The sequence below is a fragment of the Anopheles bellator genome, chromosome 2 (genome assembly GCF_943735745.2).
Source record: "Anopheles bellator chromosome 2, idAnoBellAS_SP24_06.2, whole genome shotgun sequence".
Taxonomy (NCBI): Eukaryota; Metazoa; Arthropoda; class Insecta; order Diptera; family Culicidae; genus Anopheles; species Anopheles bellator.
In genome coordinates, this window is record NC_071286.1 from 49,851,478 (window position 1) to 49,872,711 (window position 21,234).

The 21,234-nt window shown below is 38.9% G+C and overlaps 4 protein-coding genes across 5 annotated transcripts; 2 read left to right on the plus strand and 2 right to left on the minus strand.

Annotated features, from left to right (window-relative positions):
* Window positions 1-3,357: 3,357 nt before the first annotated feature.
* On the plus strand, window positions 3,358-6,636 carry LOC131207651 (uncharacterized). Its single transcript, XM_058200274.1, has 2 exons — window positions 3,358-3,381; window positions 5,230-6,636. The coding sequence occupies exons 1-2, from the start codon at window positions 3,358-3,360 to the stop codon at window positions 6,634-6,636; spliced, it is 1,431 nt and encodes a 476-aa protein (XP_058056257.1).
* Window positions 6,637-9,285: 2,649 nt separating this feature from the next.
* LOC131211306 (uncharacterized) lies at window positions 9,286-10,268 on the minus strand. Its single transcript, XM_058204723.1, has 5 exons — window positions 10,188-10,268; window positions 10,026-10,128; window positions 9,766-9,953; window positions 9,524-9,693; window positions 9,286-9,436 (listed from the first exon to the last, which is right to left on the minus strand). The coding sequence occupies exons 1-5, from the start codon at window positions 10,230-10,232 to the stop codon at window positions 9,430-9,432; spliced, it is 513 nt and encodes a 170-aa protein (XP_058060706.1). The 5' UTR covers window positions 10,233-10,268; the 3' UTR covers window positions 9,286-9,429.
* A 389-nt stretch (window positions 10,269-10,657) lies between these two features.
* LOC131211946 (large ribosomal subunit protein uL13) lies at window positions 10,658-12,935 on the minus strand. Of its 2 annotated transcripts, none has more exons than XM_058205638.1 (5): window positions 12,915-12,935; window positions 11,760-12,000; window positions 11,510-11,655; window positions 11,265-11,387; window positions 10,658-11,195 (listed from the first exon to the last, which is right to left on the minus strand). In XM_058205638.1, exons 1-5 carry the CDS (start codon window positions 12,933-12,935, stop codon window positions 10,935-10,937), a joined length of 792 nt encoding a protein of 263 aa, XP_058061621.1. In that variant the 3' UTR covers window positions 10,658-10,934. The 2 variants fall into 2 exon arrangements, with proteins under 2 accessions (XP_058061621.1, XP_058061620.1); XM_058205637.1 differs by lacking the exon at window positions 12,915-12,935 and adding an exon at window positions 12,159-12,234.
* A 20-nt stretch (window positions 12,936-12,955) lies between these two features.
* LOC131211947 (kinesin light chain) lies at window positions 12,956-17,369 on the plus strand. Its single transcript, XM_058205639.1, has 6 exons — window positions 12,956-13,362; window positions 13,913-14,134; window positions 14,209-14,748; window positions 14,816-15,067; window positions 15,131-15,562; window positions 15,680-17,369. The coding sequence occupies exons 2-6, from the start codon at window positions 13,946-13,948 to the stop codon at window positions 15,788-15,790; spliced, it is 1,524 nt and encodes a 507-aa protein (XP_058061622.1). The 5' UTR covers window positions 12,956-13,362; window positions 13,913-13,945; the 3' UTR covers window positions 15,791-17,369.
* The last annotated feature ends 3,865 nt before the right edge of the window (window positions 17,370-21,234 follow it).

Sequence of the window (21,234 nt, forward strand, 5' to 3'; positions counted from 1 at the left end):
AGGCTACTGTTTTTTCCTTGCATGTAAGTATCCAAACGGGACACTTAAGCAAAACCTAGTCGCTAAAACACGCGCTAGAAAGTTGTACGAGAAGGTTCTGACGAGGTAAATAGGATTATGGCGATATTTTCTCAATATGTTGTTGTTGCAGGCCAAGAGGACTCGGCGATTATAGCCGGATAAGTAAGTAAGCAAGTTTTCCCAACGTGAACAGAGGGAACCGAATTATTATTTGATTTATTTTGTCAATTTATGGATAGTATGTCTAAATGATAATAATATCTTATTTAGCTAATTTTTGTGAGAGAAGATTCTGATAACTGCTTGACGCTCTTTCACTGCTGCTACCTATGTCCTTTCCAGAAAATAAGCAAGCGGAATACGAAATAGTTGCACGACCAACGGTGAAAGGCCAACAAACCGCACGGCTTATAGTGTAGGATTTTCAGTCTTCTTCCTCTTCAAAGCTTCTTTGAAACTTCGTTTCTTGTTTCCCTAAATGTACTCCACCATTAGATGCAATAGGGTACGGATGTGTGCTCCAGAAGCGAATCAGTTGCGAGTGTTCGACCACGCTTTGCGATCGGATACGAGTCCTGTTTCCCGTAACCAGTTACTCTCAACGGAGATGTTATGTCATACGACTGAAGTCACGCTTTTTCCTTTCATCCGTTTTAGTCTCCCATTTCATTGCGATGTTACATCAGCCGTTTGTCCCAGGGCGCAAGTGTTCCCTTCCATTCGGAACTACATTTAGCCGTATGTTCCGTTCGTCCAACTACCTTTACCTTAAGTGTATTACCTTTTACAAAAGAAACAACTTCAAAATTGTAACAAAAATCTATTTGGTATCAATGCTTCTTTTCCAATTTAATACTGTATAAATAAAAATTTAAAAAAATATGAATAAACTGGTTGATGCTTTACACATAAATATTACATCTGGCAGACAGTACAATAATAAATCCATCATATATATAGTATGATAGGATTGAAAGAAAGTCTCTGATACAAGTTCGTGCCAAGCGTTAACGCTTCAGTCCCTAGCCCCTGTCTGCAGTGGAACTTCAGTATGTGTGGGCTGTCGATTCACTGCGTAACTTGTCCTACTTAAACACCTTTCTTTTTATTGTTTCTCGTGTCTCCGTTCATGAGTTCTCTGAATTTCCCGTTTGTACTGCACGCTTAGTCATGCAACACACCTATTTACTCTTGAATACATGCGCACTATATGACCGACCTAGTTTCAGCTTCCAACCATCACATCGTCACATCCTCAATCATCATGGTAATTGGAATAACCACACCTCGTTCACGTCCTTGCTATCGATAGCTTGTCATGATCCATCGTACCTCATTTTCAGATCATGGTTGACCTTCTGTACTTCCGGAAAATGCCAACCCCAGTGCCATGACCCATGGAGAGCTAGTTTCAAGTTCAATGAAGCGATTGCCTTCAGCAATCCATGCTCTGTCGGCTGCTGATGCTCTGTCTGCTGTTCGCTCGATTTACATAATGAACTTATCTATAGTCAACAAGTTCGAACGGAGACACATTCCTCACACTTTATGTTGCGGAATTGATAAAGAAGACGCTTTGTCTGTTAAAAAAAGAGAAGAAGAAAAATGAGACTCGTCATTTTTCTGAGACGATCAAGGACCTATTTCAAGACTCTGTTCGCTATTCTTATAACAAGGCCAGCCTGTCTTGAGTAGCATACCGGAACTGGAGCCTAAAATTACCTTTCGCTCATTTATTAATACGGAACATCCTTTCACGCTCCTGAGCGTTGGTGATCTTTGAAGTGTACATACTCATCTTTTCTGCAGAAGTTTTGTTTTACATTTTAAATCATAAAACGGACATACCCGTATTGTAGCCAGCTTTAAGTATAGAATTTAAGTTAACGCACTGTCACGGTTCACACCGACGCTTTTCCTACCTTTCTTTCCTTTGACGGATGATCGCATACGGACACACAACAAACCAGAAAAAAATCTGTGAGAACTTCCCATAGCATATAGTATCAGAACCATAAATACGAAACGACACGAGGCTGAGTTTTTACTCAGAATAATGTGTTTGCATTTCAATTGTGTGTTCAAATTACCTACGGCCATACTTCAGCTGCAGAAATCGAGGCCGCTTCGAGCGCAAGGAAAAAGAGATTCCACCGAACGACGAGAAAGTTTGTGGAAACGGCCTTGAGATAGCCTTTCCTGAGCGGTACCCACTACCAGCAGAGAGCATAAAACTAGTGTGACTCTCTTGGAGAGCAACTTACTACTTCTTACTTCGATCGGTTAACTCTGCCGATCGCTCTTGAACGTGTTTTAAACGGTTCTCTGTTTCGCCGAGCTTCGCGCGCTCACACCCTGATGATATAATAACGGTGGCAAAAATCATGCCCATCGGTTACGCAAACAGCGGCTGCTCGAATGGATCAGCGGGGTTTACTAGTGTATGTATGCTGGGAATGGTGGTACCGGTAGTGATGTTTCTAGCGAGAGAAAAAACATGCCCATGAGATCTATCGCACTCAACGGGAAGTAAGTTGATATGAAAGCAGGAAATGTTCAGGATACACAGTTTCATTACTGCATCGGTTGCAAACCATTTGAAACCTCTAAATCAGTACTCAAGCCTATGTAGCCATCGACTTTAAAAAGAATTTATGGATGTTATGGAATAAAATTTGACATTTTTTAACATTGCCACCACTTCCTTTTAGAACTTCATTCAGGGGCAATCTGTCTTAAAGCTCACCAAATACCGTTTAAATCTACTTTACTAATTGTTTTTGAACAAACACTTTGAGGTACACTACCAATGTTATGCACATGCAATGTTAAGTGGAAAAGTGCTGCACAATGAAGTTATACGTTCTAGCTGAAAAGGAGAAATATTAAAAATTCGACAACAGCATTGAGAGTAATGCACACTAATGCTATACTATGGTATCGGTAGAAAACGCTTTTGAAAAGGAAGCAGATCTCGTTTGTTGAAACGGGGGGTTCAAGCTATTCCAAATCATCAATGGTATGCGTGCAGTCGAGGGAAAGAAAGCATTACCATCTCCCTCTCCTATTTGCAGCTTTGGTGAATGCTGTGAATGCGTGCCAAAAGATTAACCCCCACCGGCGATCGGAGGCATCGTCACCGGCGCGAGTAAAAGTGCAAGTAGTTCTGCTTTTTCTCATTTCTCCGTGTGACTCGTTTTCGGAGGGGTGACCGATTGTTTATATATATTATACGGCGAACGGATGTAAACAATTGTCAGTCAATTTGAAACAGCAACTAAAAGAAGACCGCTGCTCCGAGTAGTTTCACTGTTCATCTCGTCTTCTTCGGGAAGGATGAAAACCCGATGGAACCGCGTGGTTAGTGACATACAACTATTTACAATTTGGAACTAACTGCTGTATGAGTGTTAAATCAGAGTGTTGTTTTGAAACAATCGAAAGATATCTTGAAATAAGCCTAGGTGGTTTCTTTCTCTGTCTTGGATTTGTTGGCATCAATCGTTGTTTAATCGTAAATCGTTAAATAAACTATATTGTGGATGTGTAGTTAAAAAACAAAAACTAAATGACCGTCTGTAGTGACTAGAATGAGTACACAAAAGTCCATAAGGATTGGAACAACATTTGAAAGTGGAAATAATTAATTGAAGCAGTTGCATCTGCATTGTGCACATGTGTAATCGAAAAGACGGACTTTTGAATTAATCAGCTGATATAATTCGTATAAGTCTTCAGACTTTTCTAAAGTTTAAAAGCTTCAACCAAATTGAATAAAGTCTTGGATGAACTAAACTAAAGTTCCACAGTTGAATGTTCCATAAAACATAAAAAAGAAGCCCTAAAACAGTGGCGTGGTAGTTCATGTTTGTTTTCTAAAAATAAATTGAATCTGAAATAATCAAAACCGGCTTTTAAAACCTTGCAATGATGAAACTAGTGCATGAGAAACCATAATTTAACTTTACTTGCTTTGCTTGCTTGCTGTTGACCATCAAATTTCGTGCGGGAGCGTCAATAATCACAGTTTTCGTTGATTATTAGTGCTAAGTTGATTCTTGGTTCTTTAACACAGTCTAAAACAATCACGTAGATCCGTTATACTTAAATTTAGAAAATGTCAAATACGACTTTTGCAATGATAAATGAAGCGATACCTCCAGACTTAGTCACTCTCGATGTACCATACGGACTAAGAGGGCCAAGATGAGATTTTCGAGAAGTGTGGTATTTATAATAATTTGCTCGAAACCCCTCACGAACCCGGATATAGCGTGTACTCAGCTTTTGCCCATTGTAAGACAAAAGAGAACTTTACAGCATATATTGAACATATTTATAAAACATCCATCAGTTTTAATTATTAAGCAGATTGAACTAGCGGAAAAAGCTGTAATTTGATCCTTTGTAGACAGGGTGTTACTCAATCAGTCATCCAAAAAGTAGCTCAAAACCACCCACACGGTTTGCTTAAAGCTCGACAATATACAGGACTTTTCTGAGCATCACTATTCGCTCGGTGGTGCTATCTTACATAATTCGGCGAATGAAACAAGTTATTTGGTATCGAACGAGTATAGATTATGAAAATCTCGATTGAAAACACTATTTACATTTTAGCCTGATAGTCTATGTTAAACAAACATATAGTGCGCCACAACTCGAACATTTAGAAAGTATTGCATATTTTGTAATACGCGTTGATCTTCAATTATCACTATAATCACTTCGCTGAACACATTCATATGTGTTTTCTTACATTTCCATTTCTTCAAAGGCAATAAATGCATATTGGCTCTTCATGGCGTAGTTGTATTGATGTCTTCGAGCCAAGGTGTTTGGGTAACATAAAATAAGCCTGCTAATCAATAGTACACGACTTGCTGGCGATCAACACTTGTTCCCGTTTACATCCGCTTCCGATTTTCAATCGTAGCCATGCAACTGTAACACCATGTGATATCGAACACTTTCATCTTCCGATTGAGTAACTAAACATCTCAATCTCTCGTTTATTTTATGTTTAGAGGTCATTTTGCTGCTGTCAGTGGAACACATTGCATTGTTGTATTGTTACTGGTTAATTGTTGCGTCATGAACAATGCTTGCAATTTCATACATCTACCTGCAATTAAATCGCAGCAATTACGTTTACAGGTTTACACGTGACGGTTCTCCAAAGCATCTGTTTTCTATTCTCTCTTGCAGCTAACTATCGCATTGATAGTAATATTGTGTACACCTGTGGTAACACCGAAAGCCGTCATCGATCAGAAAGCCAAAGAAACACAAAACACTAACGATCCGGCTCAAGCTCACAAGCGCATAGGATATGACTATCCAGCACCTGCAGATCCCATAACATTCGACGATCACGAACATAAGGTTTCAGAGTCGATTCCATTGCTTCAACACGAGGCACAAATTAGTCAATATGATGATAATCTGCACCAAAACTTTGAAGACTCACATCACCATCATCACCACCTTGAAGAACAGCATGATCCGGGTTATTGGAAGAAAAAGTTAATATGGAAAGAGGGGTGGAAAAAGATCTGGAAGGCTGGCAAAAAGCAAATATGGAAACCCGACTGGAAAAAGATTTGGAAACCGATTTGGGTTCCAACAGAAATACCTATTTGGAAGGATATTCAAGTGCCTGCGTGGAAACAGATTTGGAAACCCGTTTGGAAGGAAATTCAAGTTCCAGCTTGGAAAGAAATTCAGGTGCCTGACTGGAAAAAGATTTGGAAACCGATTTGGGTACCCATCAAGGTTGCAGCATTGAAGGATATTCAAGTGCCTGCATGGAAACAGATTTGGAAACCCGTTTGGAAGGAAATTCAAGTTGCAGATTTCAAAGAGGTGCAAGTCCCCGGTTGGAAGCAGTATTGGTATCCCGAATGGATTAAGGTAGGCATACCTGGTGAGAAATTTTTGGGTAAAGATCACGATGGGTGGGAATACACTAGCCACGACTTATGGAAAAAGAAGCTTGTGTGGAAAGCGGGGTGGAAGAAGATTTGGAAAACCGAACAAAAGCAAATCTGGCGCACAGACAAAAAGCTCGAATGGAAAGCAGCATGGAAGCAAATCTGGCATTCGGCCAAGAAACAAATATGGGTAGAGGATAAAAAGCTTGCGTGGAAGGAAGCTTGGAAACAGATTTGGAGAACGGAAAAGAAACAGATATGGGTGCCAGAAAAGAAACTGGAATGGAAGGCCGCTTGGATACAAATTTGGAAACCGAGTAAGAAACTTGCGTGGGTCCCAGACAAAAAACTTGAATGGAAAGAAGCATGGAAACAAATTTGGGTGCCTGATTGGAAAGAAATATGGCTCCCGGCTTGGAAGAAGATCTGGAAGCCAGTGTGGATATCAGAGTGGTTCCCGTCACCAGACCATCACGATCATCATCATCATCACGATTGGGACCGTAAAGATACCTTCTTTGGAAGAGAAGAAGAAAAACTCATATTCAAAAGGAGCGAACCTTCTATTGAACAATCGAAAACTATCGAGCAGACCTCTAACTCTTCAGGCGATCCTGAAACACCGCCTATGGCTAAAACAGACGCAATAGAAAGCAAATCCAATGCTGGATTTTCTGCCTGATATACGTGTTAGATTATTTAAAAAACAAGTCAACTAGTTGTATGATACATGTATTGCCTGAAGCTGCATATTTGAATATGTAAAAATAATGTAAGAAGATTCTTCTATCTTTGACTCGCTTAATCAAAAGAAGAAAAGTCCCAAATGGTGATGTCAGATGCAGACATGATTCTAATCTTCTGACAATCCATCAGCCATCTTTTAGTGTTACTAGCTACAAATGTAATTCATTCCACGTCGTACACCAAAATAACTCACAAAATTGATGGTATTATTACCAATTAAAAATATCCCTGTACAGCACAAGTCATCAAATTATTCAATAAAGAAAGCAACAGTGGTTTATAAAAAGCTAAGACAAAGATAAACGAACATCAACGGTTTATTAAACACAACGAGGATAGCTTTTTGCTTGTTCCAAACTCACTCTTAAACGAAATTTATCTTTTAACAGCAGACATGATGCATAAACGTTCTACACAACTTTTAGCGTGTTAGTTTGTTCAATAAAAATCGCTAGGACTCTACAATAAAGATGCGCCATAAGGTGATATGAGGCGTATTATTTATCAGAATTATTAGATCTGTTTGATACTTTTAGTATTACGACATCACGACATCACGTTTTTACACACGAAACTTTAAAAACGACAACTCCATTAACATCTGTTATGGTTATAAAGAATGCACAGCAATCTTTATGGAAAACCATTCGAATGTGGAAGTATCTAATTGATACGATCCTCACTTAATCGGAAGCTGCTGCTCACATGCGAACTCGAAAAGACGAACTGAAAAACAAAGTATAAGCTTAAAGACTTTTCTAATGTTTAAAAAGTCCGATCAAAAGATTAAAAAATAAATTGAATCTTAAATAATCAAAATCGAATTGTAAAACCTTGCAGTTCGATTGCAATCATCGAACTTGTGCATGAGAAACTGTAGTTTAACTTTTCTTGCTTTGCTTGCTTGCTGTTGACAATCAAATTTCGTAGCTTTGTGAGAGCGTCAATATTCACACTTTTCGTTGATGATTAATGCTAAGTTGATTCTTGGTTCTTTAACACAGTCTAAAACAAAAATTTCGAAGATTCACTAAACTTAAACTTGGAAAATGTCTAGACATACGTCGTTACAGTATCGCTAATTTTGAATTTCCGCGGCTTACGTATGTTCGATTCTCGATGTTTTGTGGCGTTATGATTTTACTCATGCTCGCACTTATTCCGACAAGTTCGGCAATTTTTAATGTGAGGGACAGAAAAGATATTCACGAATAAAATTTTTTTTTAACAAACACAAAATTACATATAATTTTTTAACAAACCACGTATATGATTTTTGCAATGAAGCGATACCACCAAGCATCGTCACTCTCGATATAGTACCATACGGACGACTACTAAGAGGACAAATGACAACAGAGAACCATGATAAGGTTTTCGAGAGGTGTGGTATTTATAATAATTTGCTCGAAACCCCTCACTGACCCGGATATATCGTGGCACTCAGGTTTTGCCCATTGTAGGACGAAAGAGAATTTACAGCATATATTGAACATATTTATAAACCATCCAACAGTTTTAATTATTAAGCAGATTGATCTAGCGGAAAAAGTTGTAATTTTATCCTTTGTAGACAGGGTGTTACTCAATCAGTCATCCAAAAAGTAGCTCATAACCACCCACACCTTTTGCTTAAAGCTCGACAATACACAAGACTTTTCTGAGCATCACTATTCGCTCGGTGGTGCTATCTTACATAATTCATCGAATGACACAAGTTATTTTGTCTCGAACGAGTATAGATTATGAAAATCTCGATTGAAAATACTACTTGCATTTTAACCTGATAGTCTTTGTTAAACAAACATATAGTGCGCCATAACTCGAACATTTAGAAAGTATTGCATATTTTGTAATACGCGTTGATCTTCAATTATCACTATAATCACTTCGCTGAACACATTCATATGTGTTTTCTTACATTTCCATTTCTTCAAAGGCAATAAATGCATATTGGCTCTTCATGGCGTAGTTGTATTGATGTCTTCGTTGAACCAAACTGTTCGGGTAATACAATAGGCCTGCTAATCAATAGTACACAACTTGCTACTCTGGCGATCAACACTTGTTCCCGTTTACATCCGCTTCCGATTTTCAATCGTAGCCGTGCAACTGTAACACCATGTGACATCGAACACTTTCATCTTCCGATTGAGTAACGAAAACTCTCAATCGCTCACTTATTTTATGTTACTGTAACGTAGAAGTCACTTTGTTGGCAAAGTAGTAAGGCAATTTTGTTGGCTTTGTGAGTCGAACACGCCATATCCGTTAGAGGAAGTCTTGGATATATGTTGGATATGTTGATTCAGACTAAGACCCGTTACATACATGATAAGGAATACATACCCGGGAAGCTGTGGTTCGAAGTTGTCTCCTCGAAACCAAGGATAATAAAACCCGGCCGCAGCGTCGTGATCCCGCGAAGAGGTTCGTTTTGAGATCCGACAGTTCCAATTTTGATGACTGTTGGTTCTTTACATCTGAAACCTTCAAGAAAAAATGTTGTAAACATTGATAAGTAATTCTAAAACAGGCTTGTTTTATTTATTTCCCTAAATTTCAAATTTCGTAATCAAACGCATTACTTTGCATTTTTATTTTTCAACTAATCTCATTCGTTATTTTAAGAAATAATGAATTTATTCTTTCAATAACTAGTGCTTTTTGTATAAAAGCAAACCTATTTGTTATCCGTCGATTCACATTACGAATCGCAAGGGTTCCGCTACAGGCTACAGTTGAAGTAGAAAATAAAAAGATGTTAAAATAATGAACAATTCTCAAATATTAAATACAAAAACAAACATTTAGGAACAAACCTGGCATTATCTAACATATTGTTGAAATTATTAATCATATTGATCCGATCCACCTTGATGCGATCAAGTTTTTCTTTGCGTTCTTTAAGTTCTTCAAGCTTTATATTCTTCTCAGCACGATGGAAGTGAACGCTCGATTGGATATGTTTTGTCATATTTCCGATGTCACCCTGAAATAATTATATCAAAATATTTAAGTTCGTGCCGTACAAAATTAAACGAATCGTAATCCTATAACTTACCAACAAACGTTGAATGTTTTCGATTTCTTCAGAATTATCCCGCATTTGCTGTCTGACATTTTTTATAGAATTCGATTCATCTGAACATCCAATAGGAGTTAGGTTTTCGCATTGCTGTCTAATTATACGTGAGTTGCATTGGTTGCTAATCATATCCGCCGTTGTTGATTCCAGCATTGCGCTGTGCTCTAGTACGCCAGATTCATAATTCAATGAATTAGTTAGAAGCACAATTACAAAACTTCACCGAGTACATTTACCTATCACTATTATATCTTCGTTGATCGATGAATTGCTTTTACATGCCGTCAACTTTTCAACGTTAGTCTCTAGAACAGTCCACAGCGCGCAAGTTTCAGCATCCTAAAAGAAACGAAGCGTACTTAATATCGTTTGCATAAAACTGCATCCATGTTATTTACCAAAGCCGAAATCTTTTCGTCAAAATTTTTCCACAGATGCTCCATCGACACAGCTTCAATTCAATCCTTTGTTAAGCGGCGTCGACTGTTTCACAGATCGTAGAGGATGAGTACTATGATTAATTGAGTCGGTTGTCATAGTAATACAGCGACCTTTGATACAATGACAGGGCACGAAGACACTTTTGCATTGATTCTCTTTTCATTGTCTTTCTTAATTTTTGGTCTGTTTTTCTACACGAATCGCCATTTTAAACGGACGTGAGATTTTTGTAATTTTCACACGGTATACAGCTCATAATGGTTCGTATTGCCCATTCTTTCCCATGTAAAATCACCTATTAGCACAGATCAGTAACTACGGATATACCATTCAACAATTTCTCTCAGCAATCTTGATTATTTATAGTAACATTGGAAACCAGAACAACTTGTAATTCATACTGGATATATAAACATAAAAAAGGACCTGGTTTATTCACACAATTTAAAAATTTTTATTTTCGGATTGTTGGGTTGAATCGACAGAGAAACTTCACTTTTTACACGCGAGCAAAACACTGATGTTTGTATTTTCTCTGCATTGTTTACTTAGATTTCTTGACACATCGTTCTGTGATAAATCTGAAACGCGACACGAGAATGGTAATGCATCACAGTCCCAAGATTTTCACATTTTTGTTATATGCTGCGTCTGCTGAAATGGGCATGTCTTGATCATCTTAAGAGCAATGCCGATTTTGCTGTTTACTTTGCCTTCGCTTTAGACTTGGTTTTCTTGACAACCTTTCCCAATTTTTTCGCCTCTAGTCTGGCGGCCTTGCGCTGAGCTTTAGCAGCAAGATAGAGATCCTTGCGCTCTTTCTTTCCAGGCCTTTGCGGAACATTTACCACTGGGCGCGTGTACTTCTTCTCGAACTCGGACGTAAGGTATCCGTATTGCTGCAGAACCTCATTATGTGGTTTTATTTTTTCTGCTACAGCAGCACGAGCTTTCCATGTAATTTTCTGTGGTAAAATAGAAAAGAAATAAAATATGCAATTATACCATTTTATAGTGTCTTGATGATGTCTTACCTTCAGCTTCTTCTTATGAAGATAAGACAAGCGTGCCTTGATCTTGCGTTTAGCTTCTAGGTTGTTCACAACGTCGCGGTACTTCCATCCAACTTCGTGAGCAACACGATCCACACTGCAATACTGCAAAATAATATAAAGTGAAATTGTCGAATGGAAACTTAGTTCGTGCATGCTAACTACTCGTTATTAGAACGATCTAATAGCATGTATTTCAATAAAATGTACACAAGGGTGCTTCTTACCTTCCTATCCGGGCGCAGACAAAGTTGCCGGAGGGCGATTGGAACCACTAGCCGCTTCTGCGTATCGTATGGCGGAGGTATGCCTTCGTACACTTTCAGGTGACGCAGCGCATTCTGCCCGCGCTTAGTTTTGTGGGGAACCATTCCTAAAATAAATGCACTCTTGTGTTAGCTGCTTCTATCAGTAGCAAACATGAAACCAGCGAAAGCTACTCTCCGTTCCTATAGAGCAAGACACATAGCTACTTACCACGGATAGCCTTCCACAGCATTCGGCTTGGGGCACGGAAATGGAATGGACCGCGTGCCGGGTTGACATTGCAACGTTTCCGCAAGTAGGCCAAAAACTTAATCTTGTTGCGGAAAAAGTGGCCTGATAGCTGCAAATCTTCACAGCGCACGACCACCACCGAGCGACCAGTCAAGATTTGCTTGGCAACGACCGAGGCCAGTCTGCCAAGCAAGTGACCACGTCCGTCGATCAAAATAGGCTGCAGTGAGATGACCAAAGAAAAGATGATAATTTGGACATGTAAATCGTGATTTATGAGAAATATTGATGGCGAAATGAAACAAATATGACTCATATTACGTATTACTGCTTCCACATCGCTACACTATTCCATATTCAACGAAAATTTCAACTAACCTTGCGCGAGCGTACCATTATTATCGCAAACAGTAACAAAAAGAACTCCTGCAAGCTTCGTTCGGCGGAAGTTGACTTTGACGTTTTTCAATTGCCAGAATACGGTAAACTGTCAGACAAAGTTCAGTGGCTTTGAAAGCAGACAGAATGAAGGAAGTTCAAACGAATCTTTCGTTTCTAACTGAATCAAAGCGTTTTACACTGTTTGAATGTTCTTTTTTTAATTTATATATGTACAGTGAATGATTTTTATTTATTATTATTTATTTATTATTAGGTTGCCGAAATCGAACTGCTATAATTTTGCTGAACAAGAATTCGCTGTCACTTTGCATGATTGAAAATGAAGCTGTCAAAATGTTCCAGTTCTCATTTCTAGAAAAATATATCTTAGCTCAGTTGTTTAGTACAATTCCCCAAATTTTTGTATGCTGTAAAGTTATTTTCCTACTTTATTACTTTGTATTTTCCACACAGCACTTCATTTACTTACTTTGTACTTGCAACGCGGTTTGACTACGCTATGATCAAAGCAATTATGGAGACGAATTTTCGTCACATTCGAACGGAGCTAGCATTAGATCTGACCGTTTAAAAATTTCAAACCTACACACGTTCTGAGTTTGCTTCTTAAACATAATTTACATAGTTTCATCGCTCGCTCCTTGAGAAAATAAAATACTTCACTGGGAGTGCAACGAAGAGTTGAACCATAAACTGAAACGAGAAGAAAATCCTTTCGCGTATCTCATTTGCAGGGTCGCTATCACCTGGCATCAACTAATCTTGACAAGAATCGATATCGTTTCCATTACTGTGAAGCATTGTTCAAAGATGGTTTTTTAGTTTAAGAGTTCTTCTCATCTGCTACCTAAATCATTTTCCCAACGAATGCCGTGAATATGTACTTGTAATATTTGTTGGTGAATCGGTTCGATCGGGTTCGAGAATCAATGACTGCTATTTAAGAAAACATAGAAAGAAGATCATTCTTGTGCGGAATCGACTGTGGCTGTGTTTATGCATGTACGTGGGAGCGCATGATTGTATCGGTTGTTGGTCCAGTGCTGCGAAGTGAAGGAACCATATTGTGTTTATTGATTTCTCTCGTGAACCGTAAAAGGCAAAAGGATTGGTTCTGTGTAAAAGTTTTCCACTGAAAGAACGGTACTTGGAAAACTATTCTGACGTTCAACTTCATAAGGTAAACCTTTAATAAACTGAATTATATTAAACATATTAGGCATCATAAATGATAGTATTTGTTTCAGTCGAAGTTAGCCGAAGTAGAAGTCGGTGACAATATTTTGCAGTTTCCCTGCTACGGAAAATCCTCCTGTGGTGAAAGTTTTTGTCCGGCTGTTTCTCGAAGGTTTTTCGTTCGGTCTATCGCGCTTCGTTTGTGTAATGGTAGACGGGTTTACCGTCGGTTTGCAGTCGTAGTTGTGCACTGGACGATGGTTGTAGCTGCAGCAATGGTGGTTCACAGCATTTTTTCTTTTGCTTTTGTTTCTATTGATTAGTAGCTATAGCGATGAACTACTTCAACTCCACCAATTAGATGACGTCATTACAATGCGTCGTTTTTAATTTAAAATGGTTTATCTTAGACGAATGTTGAAAAAAGGACTTTAATCGTACCACGGTACGGATCGTACGTGTGATGAACATTTCATTTCATTAAATCAAACATACTCATATGACAAAAGTAATTTATCATGGTACAATAAATGTTTATGGTTTGTCTTTAACAGTTTCAGAACACAAACAATACAAATCCACTGAAAATGACACAAATGGCTCAAGAAGAGATCGTGTCAAACACCAAAACGGTAATGCAGGGTCTGGAAGCACTCCGCGTAGAACACATCACCTTAATGAACAATTTGGCGGAGTGCAGCAAAAATGACCCGGATAAGATGGAGATTGTAAAAAAAAATATGGAAAATATTGAACTGGGCTTGAGTGAAGCTCAGGTAAGTAGTGTTGAAAGTTATAAATGCCCAAATAGTTGCTTACACTCCACTTTCCTCCTATTCGTGGGATGCAGGTCATTGTGATGCTCTTTGCTCATTTACAAAATATTGAGGCAGAAAAGCAGAAACTGCGAACGCAAGTGAAACGGCTGTGTCAAGAAAATGTATGGTTGCGTGATGAACTAGCTATAACGCAACAGAAACTACAGGCTTCGGAGCAAAGTGTGGCACAGCTGGAGGAAGAGAAAAAGCATCTAGAGTTCATGGCATCGGTGAAGAAGTACGATGAAATACAAGAAAATGAGGATAACTTAGAAAAATCGCGCACCGACCCCGTGGTGGAGCTGTTCCCTGAAGATGAAACGGAAGAACGAAACAACATGTCGCCGACACCACCGAACCAATTTGCTAGCCATGCCAATGCTGGCTATGAAATTCCGGCTCGCTTGAGAACTCTGCACAATCTAGTCATTCAGTATGCGTCGCAAGGTCGCTATGAAGTGGCAGTACCACTGTGCAAGCAAGCTCTGGAGGATTTAGAGAAAACCAGCGGGCATGACCACCCGGACGTTGCTACAATGCTGAACATTCTTGCGCTAGTGTATCGAGATCAGGTAAGGTAGTTTGTTTTCGTTATTACGAGAAGTTATACTTGAAGATTCAACATTTGTCGTTGTGCAGAATAAATACAAAGAAGCAGCCAACCTTCTCAATGATGCTCTGACGATTCGCGAAAAAACTCTTGGGGAAAACCATCCCGCAGTCGCAGCCACGCTAAACAACCTGGCCGTCTTGTATGGTAAGCGAGGCAAGTATAAGGATGCTGAGCCGCTCTGTAAGCGTGCCTTGGAAATACGGGAAAATGTGCTCGGCAAGTCTCATCCGGATGTCGCTAAGCAACTGAATAATTTGGCTCTGCTTTGTCAAAACCAGGTATGTTTGTACTTATCATGCATTCATTGTATATGCTTATAATGCTATCGAACGATGTTTAAGGCAAAATATGAGGAGGTGGAAATGTACTACAAGCGTGCATTGGAAATCTACGAAATGAAGCTTGGCGGGGACGACCCTAATGTTGCGAAAACGTTAAACAACTTGGCTAGTTGTTATTTGAAACAAGGCAAGTACAAGGAGGCTGAAATGCTCTACAAAGAGGTGCTAACGAGGGCTCACGAACGAGAGTTTGGTGCGATCAACGGTGAGAACAAACCGATCTGGCAAGTGGCAGAGGAGCGCGAGGAGAATAAGCTAAAGAACCGCGAAAACACCCCGTATGGCGAGTACGGTGGATGGCATAAAGCGGCAAAGGTTGATTCACCAACTGTCACGACAACACTGAAAAATCTCGGAGCTCTCTACAGACGGCAGGGCAAGTATGAGGCTGCCGATACATTGGAAGATTGTGCTCTTCGGAGCAAAAAAGAGGTACGCAAATAAGCAGTAACGGGACAAATGCCACCATTAATAACAGTACACCATCAACTAAAACAACACTAATTGGTCAAATCACGTGATCGAATCGTTTATGTTCCTTCCTGGCAGGCATTGGATTTGGTGAAACAATCGAAAGTGCTTGCAGACGATAACAAACGGCAGAAGAGCGGCAACAGCAAAGAAGAAAATGAAGATCACAACAAGCGTGTGCACAAATAATTGGAAGGTGGAGACCAGATATATTTTATTGCTTAACCAGCTAAATGACTCATTATAGTTTTGGATGTTATTTGCGCGGCAATGATCAATAGTAATAGCAAATGATTCAGTGTTGATCACAGTTCTGACGAGAACGTTGAATCTAGGTGCGATATACACTGGAAACTCGTTGTAAGATCTTTCAAATTTCCATCTCCAAAAGTGAATATTTGCAAGTACAGTACAACTGATTTTAAATCATGATATAAATGTTGACTTATTCCTTATTTTGTAACTTAAAAATCATTCGACCGCTGAAACCAATAACTTCCCTTTTGAGCCAATCTTAATTGATTTTGAGAATCCATTTCGGAGGCATTTCGATTTATACTCCTCATTGGGGGTTATCCTTTCATTAGAATCCTGCAACCCGAACGCTGTCAACATGTTCACTACTATCTTATTTTTCTTCATTGGCTGTATTCTTGCTAAATATTCGTTCCGTTTATATATAACTAGCATCTGCCTCGCGTTTCTTTCAAATCGCAAGGCTAGTTGGATAAAAAATAAATGTTTCCGTGCTTTACTTCAAAGAAACATGAACTAAATACAACTTATTCAGAAGCCTAACGCTTTACAAGTACACCGTAGTAATATAAAGAAAAGGTGCTCCCATGCTCAATGTGTGGTTACGCAGGTTATATGCCCTGCTGAGGAGTCTTGTATTGTCCAATGTCTAACGCATACGTTTCGAACGATTGTCGTATTTGAAAAGATCAAATCACTTAAGGTCGAAGTAAACGCAAAAGTAGGGAAAGGGACGGCAAATTATATTTATCATATAAACATAGAGTTGAACTGAGAATGGGATGGGACACAAAAACATCGCTTTTTGATAATAAAACAAAACGCATACTGTTCAATTAATAATTTTCAATTAAAGATTTATTAACATCTTACACCTTCTATCTTAATAATACTTGAAGTCGCACGCAGCATTTAAGTTAATCCGAAACAAGCTGTGTGATGGCTGGTTGATTGCTGGAAAAAATTATAACAATTGCTCGCTTCATTGATAACGTCTACTGCGACTGTTCGAAACACTATGATGAATGATTTGAAGTACAATTGTAATTTGGACGCAATTTGTCTTACGTACATATGAGAAGAAGATGTTTACAATTAAACTCCAAAAATATATTAATGAATCAAACCACTTGTGCAAAGAAGGTCGCTTTGCTGGTTACAGAGAGGCCTCTCCAAAGCTACATCAACTGTAGACATCATAGTTTCACATCAAATCATTCTACAATCACTGTTCTGACTGAATTTGTCTTGACGGTCTACAAAACCAGTGGGCACAAAATTAAAATGTTTCGAACCTTTTAATTTTGTGGCTCTCTTTGAGATCAATGTCTCGCGGTCTCTTTCAAAGGCTTTTGAGTGTCCTGCGGCCGTCTAAAAGATCTATAGTATCTTATTATTGTTTTCTGGTGAATGTTGATAGTTTCTTCGAAATGTTGGATTTTATTTTTGTTAAAATCTTGTATTGTTATGCAAAACAAAACCTAATTTTAAGCGATTAAGATTAAGATCAAACTGCTAAAAATGTTATAGGGAAAAACTAACAAAGTTTCCAACATTTTCACACAAATCTTGAAGCTGGATCGTCCGTACATTCGTTTGGGCTCATCAACTGATTCATCGGTTTGTTTGCGAAAACCTTCAGTTCGACCCTTGATATTGCAACACATTGAGTTAGTCCTTAATATGGCCCTGTCACTTCCAATAATAATGAATAAAAGTTTCCTAACAGCGAGACTTTTCAAACTTAGTATTGCTTAATGGGTGCGTTCTTTTTCTTATCCAGCAATTACAACCGTCGAGTAGTCTTTTCCTACAACAGACACAATGATTATCTCTGTTGTTTACTGTAACGTAGTGTTTATACGGGCGGGGTTGTCCGCGACAACTTGTTTATCACGCCGGTCTCGGAATCAAACAAAACGACGAGTGTTTCCGAATATTCTATCAACGGGAGAAATTCTTAGGCAAATACTGCGATATCATCCGACTTTTGGCAAGTTTCCGTCCAAAGCTGTTGTTCTATTTATCATGGATTTTGTGGCACGTATCAGAAATTGCAATGACCTTCATGGTGGCATAATGCCTTCATTCCAAGAATACAGGTATATCCATGAAAAGACGGTTACAAAGAGCCAGAGATGTGTCTTTCGTGCTAGATCCTATATTCCCTTCGGACTTCCATTCTTTCAAAGTGCTAGTGCTCTGGAGAGACAGCGCTTCAACCGGCCAAGTAGCCGCTGTTTTGTCCGAAAGTTCCCTCGCTTCTTTTTAACCTTTTCGATTTCCCTGCTAACGGAACCAGATTCTATGCCAGTCAAAATTGTAACGTACAATTCAGACTATTTTTTCTGTGCAAGGCAAATCTCTGCTCGGAATATCATGGCCAAAGTTGTGAACATCATTAATCGAGAAACTAGGAATACGTTAATTTTCATTTTGCTTAACGTCAACACGCACTGGAAACGTGCTCAAGCACTCTGACTTACGGTACAAGATTAAGAGATCCAAGGAGGACGTGTGCGGTGCAGACACAAATCGCCTCCCTCGCAGCTGCTATTCTGCACCTGCACTGGACTATATTGGCGGCACAGTTTGGGTCCTGAAAAACATCTGTCTCCAAAACATCTCGAACGCCGTCTACCACGTCGAACAAAGGGCCGCTGAACACGTGGAACACCGCTTCTCAATCCGTAGTACATTATCACACCGTGATAGCGCTCGCTTTGGACGAACGTTAAGTAATCGGATTTGATGGTCACTTCCTGAGTGTGCAACAGCAACCTGCTGCAACCAAGGTTGGCGGGATGTCCTTTCCAGTTTTATAATGTGCGAGCTGCAGACGTTGAACCAAATGATTACAATTGTTTATAATGATGTGTACACATCATTATGTTTGTTAATGTTAACAATTTTATTGTCATTTGCGTTGCGAGGTAGGCGAAGAAATTGATCTTGGCGTTTACTCTGTCTGTGAGCAAAGTGGTCAATTTCACCACAAACGATCCGTGCGATCTCGCTATGAAGAAATTGTACAATGAGTCTCATTCATGCTGGGCTGTCTTTTAGCTTTTTCGTGCCACTTTTACTGCAACTTTTGCTTAGATCTCGAATCTTAGAAGTTTCGTCTAGAAAGGACCGCGCACTCGGGGCGAGAATCATTCGCCTCCCGTATAAATTGTCCGCTAAATGTTTCTACCAAATATCTCACATTGGCCGCTCAATCGCATTGTTTGCCAGGTAGATGCGAAATAGGACCAAATCATCAAATAGGACCAAAGAGCAACTAGGTAGTCCATACAAGATTTTTTAACTAGGGCGGATGCGGATAAATTTGAACTAACTTACTAAGAACAAAAATAATTGGAACTTACAACAGTGTTAACAGTCACAATCGGTGAAGATAAATTATACAATTTGTAGTTCTTCTATAAACACACCGAACATGAGTACTTTTGTAGCAGCGGGCCAGCAGCATCTGAAAGAAAAAGAAGATTAACATTACCTCTGTTACAGGTCAAGAAGATGCCGGATAAAAAGAGCCGCTTATCACGGCAGGGGTGCCAAAGATGAAGAAGAGGATGGGATTGTCTGTTGGCTCGTGCGATGCCAACCCAATTCTATTACTTCAAAAACTCAGGAAAAGATAAAGAGTTCTGCGGTTGCGAAGATTGATAAAGATACCGACGATAAAGATTGATAAACCGACTAATAGGTTCGGAAAAGACGGTCATGAATGCTCTGACATCAAAGATGACCAATTATTGACGAATGAATAAATATGTTTTGGACAAAACAACTTTCAATATCTTGTGAGCTTTCGTGCAATTTATAATATTTATATCAATTGATCTATGAATAGCACGGAGGTCAATTTTTTTCCATCAGATCATCGTTTAACACACCACACAGAAACAAGATTATTTAGATTATAGCGAAAATTTGTAAAAATAACTGAATGTATGATGGATGTTGTAGATCACTTCGTAGAGATGTATTCTATGTTACCGTGTGACTTGGACTGAGGACTTGGACTGTGACTTGGATGTTTATTAATTTTATCCCATCTGTTAGAACAAACAGATTCCTACTATCACCAGGCCCTTGGAAACGTTTAATTGATCAAAGACGAATGATCTATCTATAGACGGAGAGAGAACTCTCTGCTGGTGTTCTATTGAAATTTTTTTGTACCAATACTAAACACTGACCATGTGGAGGAATTGTACCGGACAATTATATAAACACGTCAGTCAATGACAACTTAAATTGCTTGGTTGGATGAAATTGGATGAAATGGAAACAGAGAACTGGCAATAACTACTAGAGTTTTTGGAGAAATGATAGAAATGCTCAACCGTTCCGGCATGTGTGTCTAGGCAAAAGCAAGTTTTCAGAGAATCAAGCGAGCAGCAGCAGAGAAACCGAAAATTTGAATCGGATGATTGACAGGAACGGTAATCTTCTCCGTAGAAAGGGGCTATCATGATAATTCTTTATAATTGCATCAAACATATAATTTGAGGAGCTGCATTTATTGATTGACACCAGTGGTAAAATTATTTTATTCGTTGTTCCGCAAATGAGGAAGTCGGATCGCTTGTTGGCCTAATCAGAAGACGTTGTAAATACTTTATATACTCTCCTGCCTGGATTAAAATCTGGCTTCAATGTCATCATATGAGCGTCTTTTTGTGGTGTCGGTCAGAATTACCGTATTTTTCCGTGTTTTCCCCATTTTTTTTAGCTTACGTATGTTCGGCGTTACGTTGCTATTTATGTCACTCACTTATGGTGAAACTTTCGGCCAATTTGAATAATTAATAAATTTTTAACAGCTGTTTTACTGTGCGCGTGTCTTGGCCCATCGGCGATTTTTGTTTATTCCGAAAAATTGATGACAAAGAATTTGTATCAAATTTTGTGTAAAAAACGAAATTAAAAGCTCGGACGAAATTTAAATGTTGACTGTAGCTTATGGTGATGCTATTAACACTAAAAGCAGCGCTTATCAGTGGTTCAAACTTTTTTCAGACGGCCTAGAAGGTTTGGACGTCGAAAAGCCATGTTTGGTCGAATGTAAACAGTTTCGTTTACAGTCATTTCGTATTAAAATTGTCAGAATTATCATTGGGCATTTGTTGGATATCACATATCTGAAAAATGTATAATAAAAAACTTTTTTTTCCAAGTTTTTTCTCTTAAAATCTGGCTTCAAATTGCAAAAAACCATTGCACGCGATCCGGGCATACGTGCAACACGCTACTTGCATGCAAGGGAACGCCTACTTTTACGGACATTCTTATATACATCTTATATACATATAATATATAATATATAATATGTTCGGCGCGTGCGCTCAATGGGTGTATATAGGTTT

Coding starts and splice junctions, on each gene's coding strand:
- LOC131207651 (XM_058200274.1), top strand. CDS start 3,358: ATGAAAACCCGATGGAACCGCGTG. Junction 3,382..5,229: donor AAACCCGATGGAACCGCGTG/GTTAGTGACATA, acceptor TCTCTCTTGCAG/CTAACTATCGCATTGATAGT.
- LOC131211306 (XM_058204723.1), bottom strand. CDS start 10,232: ATGGAGCATCTGTGGAAAAATTTTGACGAAAAGATTTCGGCTTTG. Junction 10,129..10,187: donor ACGAAAAGATTTCGGCTTTG/GTAAATAACATG, acceptor CGTTTCTTTTAG/GATGCTGAAACTTGCGCGCT. Junction 9,694..9,765: donor AAAACATTCAACGTTTGTTG/GTAAGTTATAGG, acceptor TAATTATTTCAG/GGTGACATCGGAAATATGAC.
- LOC131211946 (XM_058205638.1), bottom strand. CDS start 12,935: ATGCCAGGTGATAGCGACCCT. Junction 12,001..12,914: donor TGCCAGGTGATAGCGACCCT/GCAAATGAGATA, acceptor ATCTCACTGCAG/CCTATTTTGATCGACGGACG. Junction 11,656..11,759: donor GCTGTGGAAGGCTATCCGTG/GTAAGTAGCTAT, acceptor CATTTATTTTAG/GAATGGTTCCCCACAAAACT.
- LOC131211947 (XM_058205639.1), top strand. CDS start 13,946: ATGACACAAATGGCTCAAGAAGAGATCGTGTCAAACACCAAAACGGTA. Junction 14,135..14,208: donor TGGGCTTGAGTGAAGCTCAG/GTAAGTAGTGTT, acceptor CGTGGGATGCAG/GTCATTGTGATGCTCTTTGC. Junction 14,749..14,815: donor CGCTAGTGTATCGAGATCAG/GTAAGGTAGTTT, acceptor GTCGTTGTGCAG/AATAAATACAAAGAAGCAGC.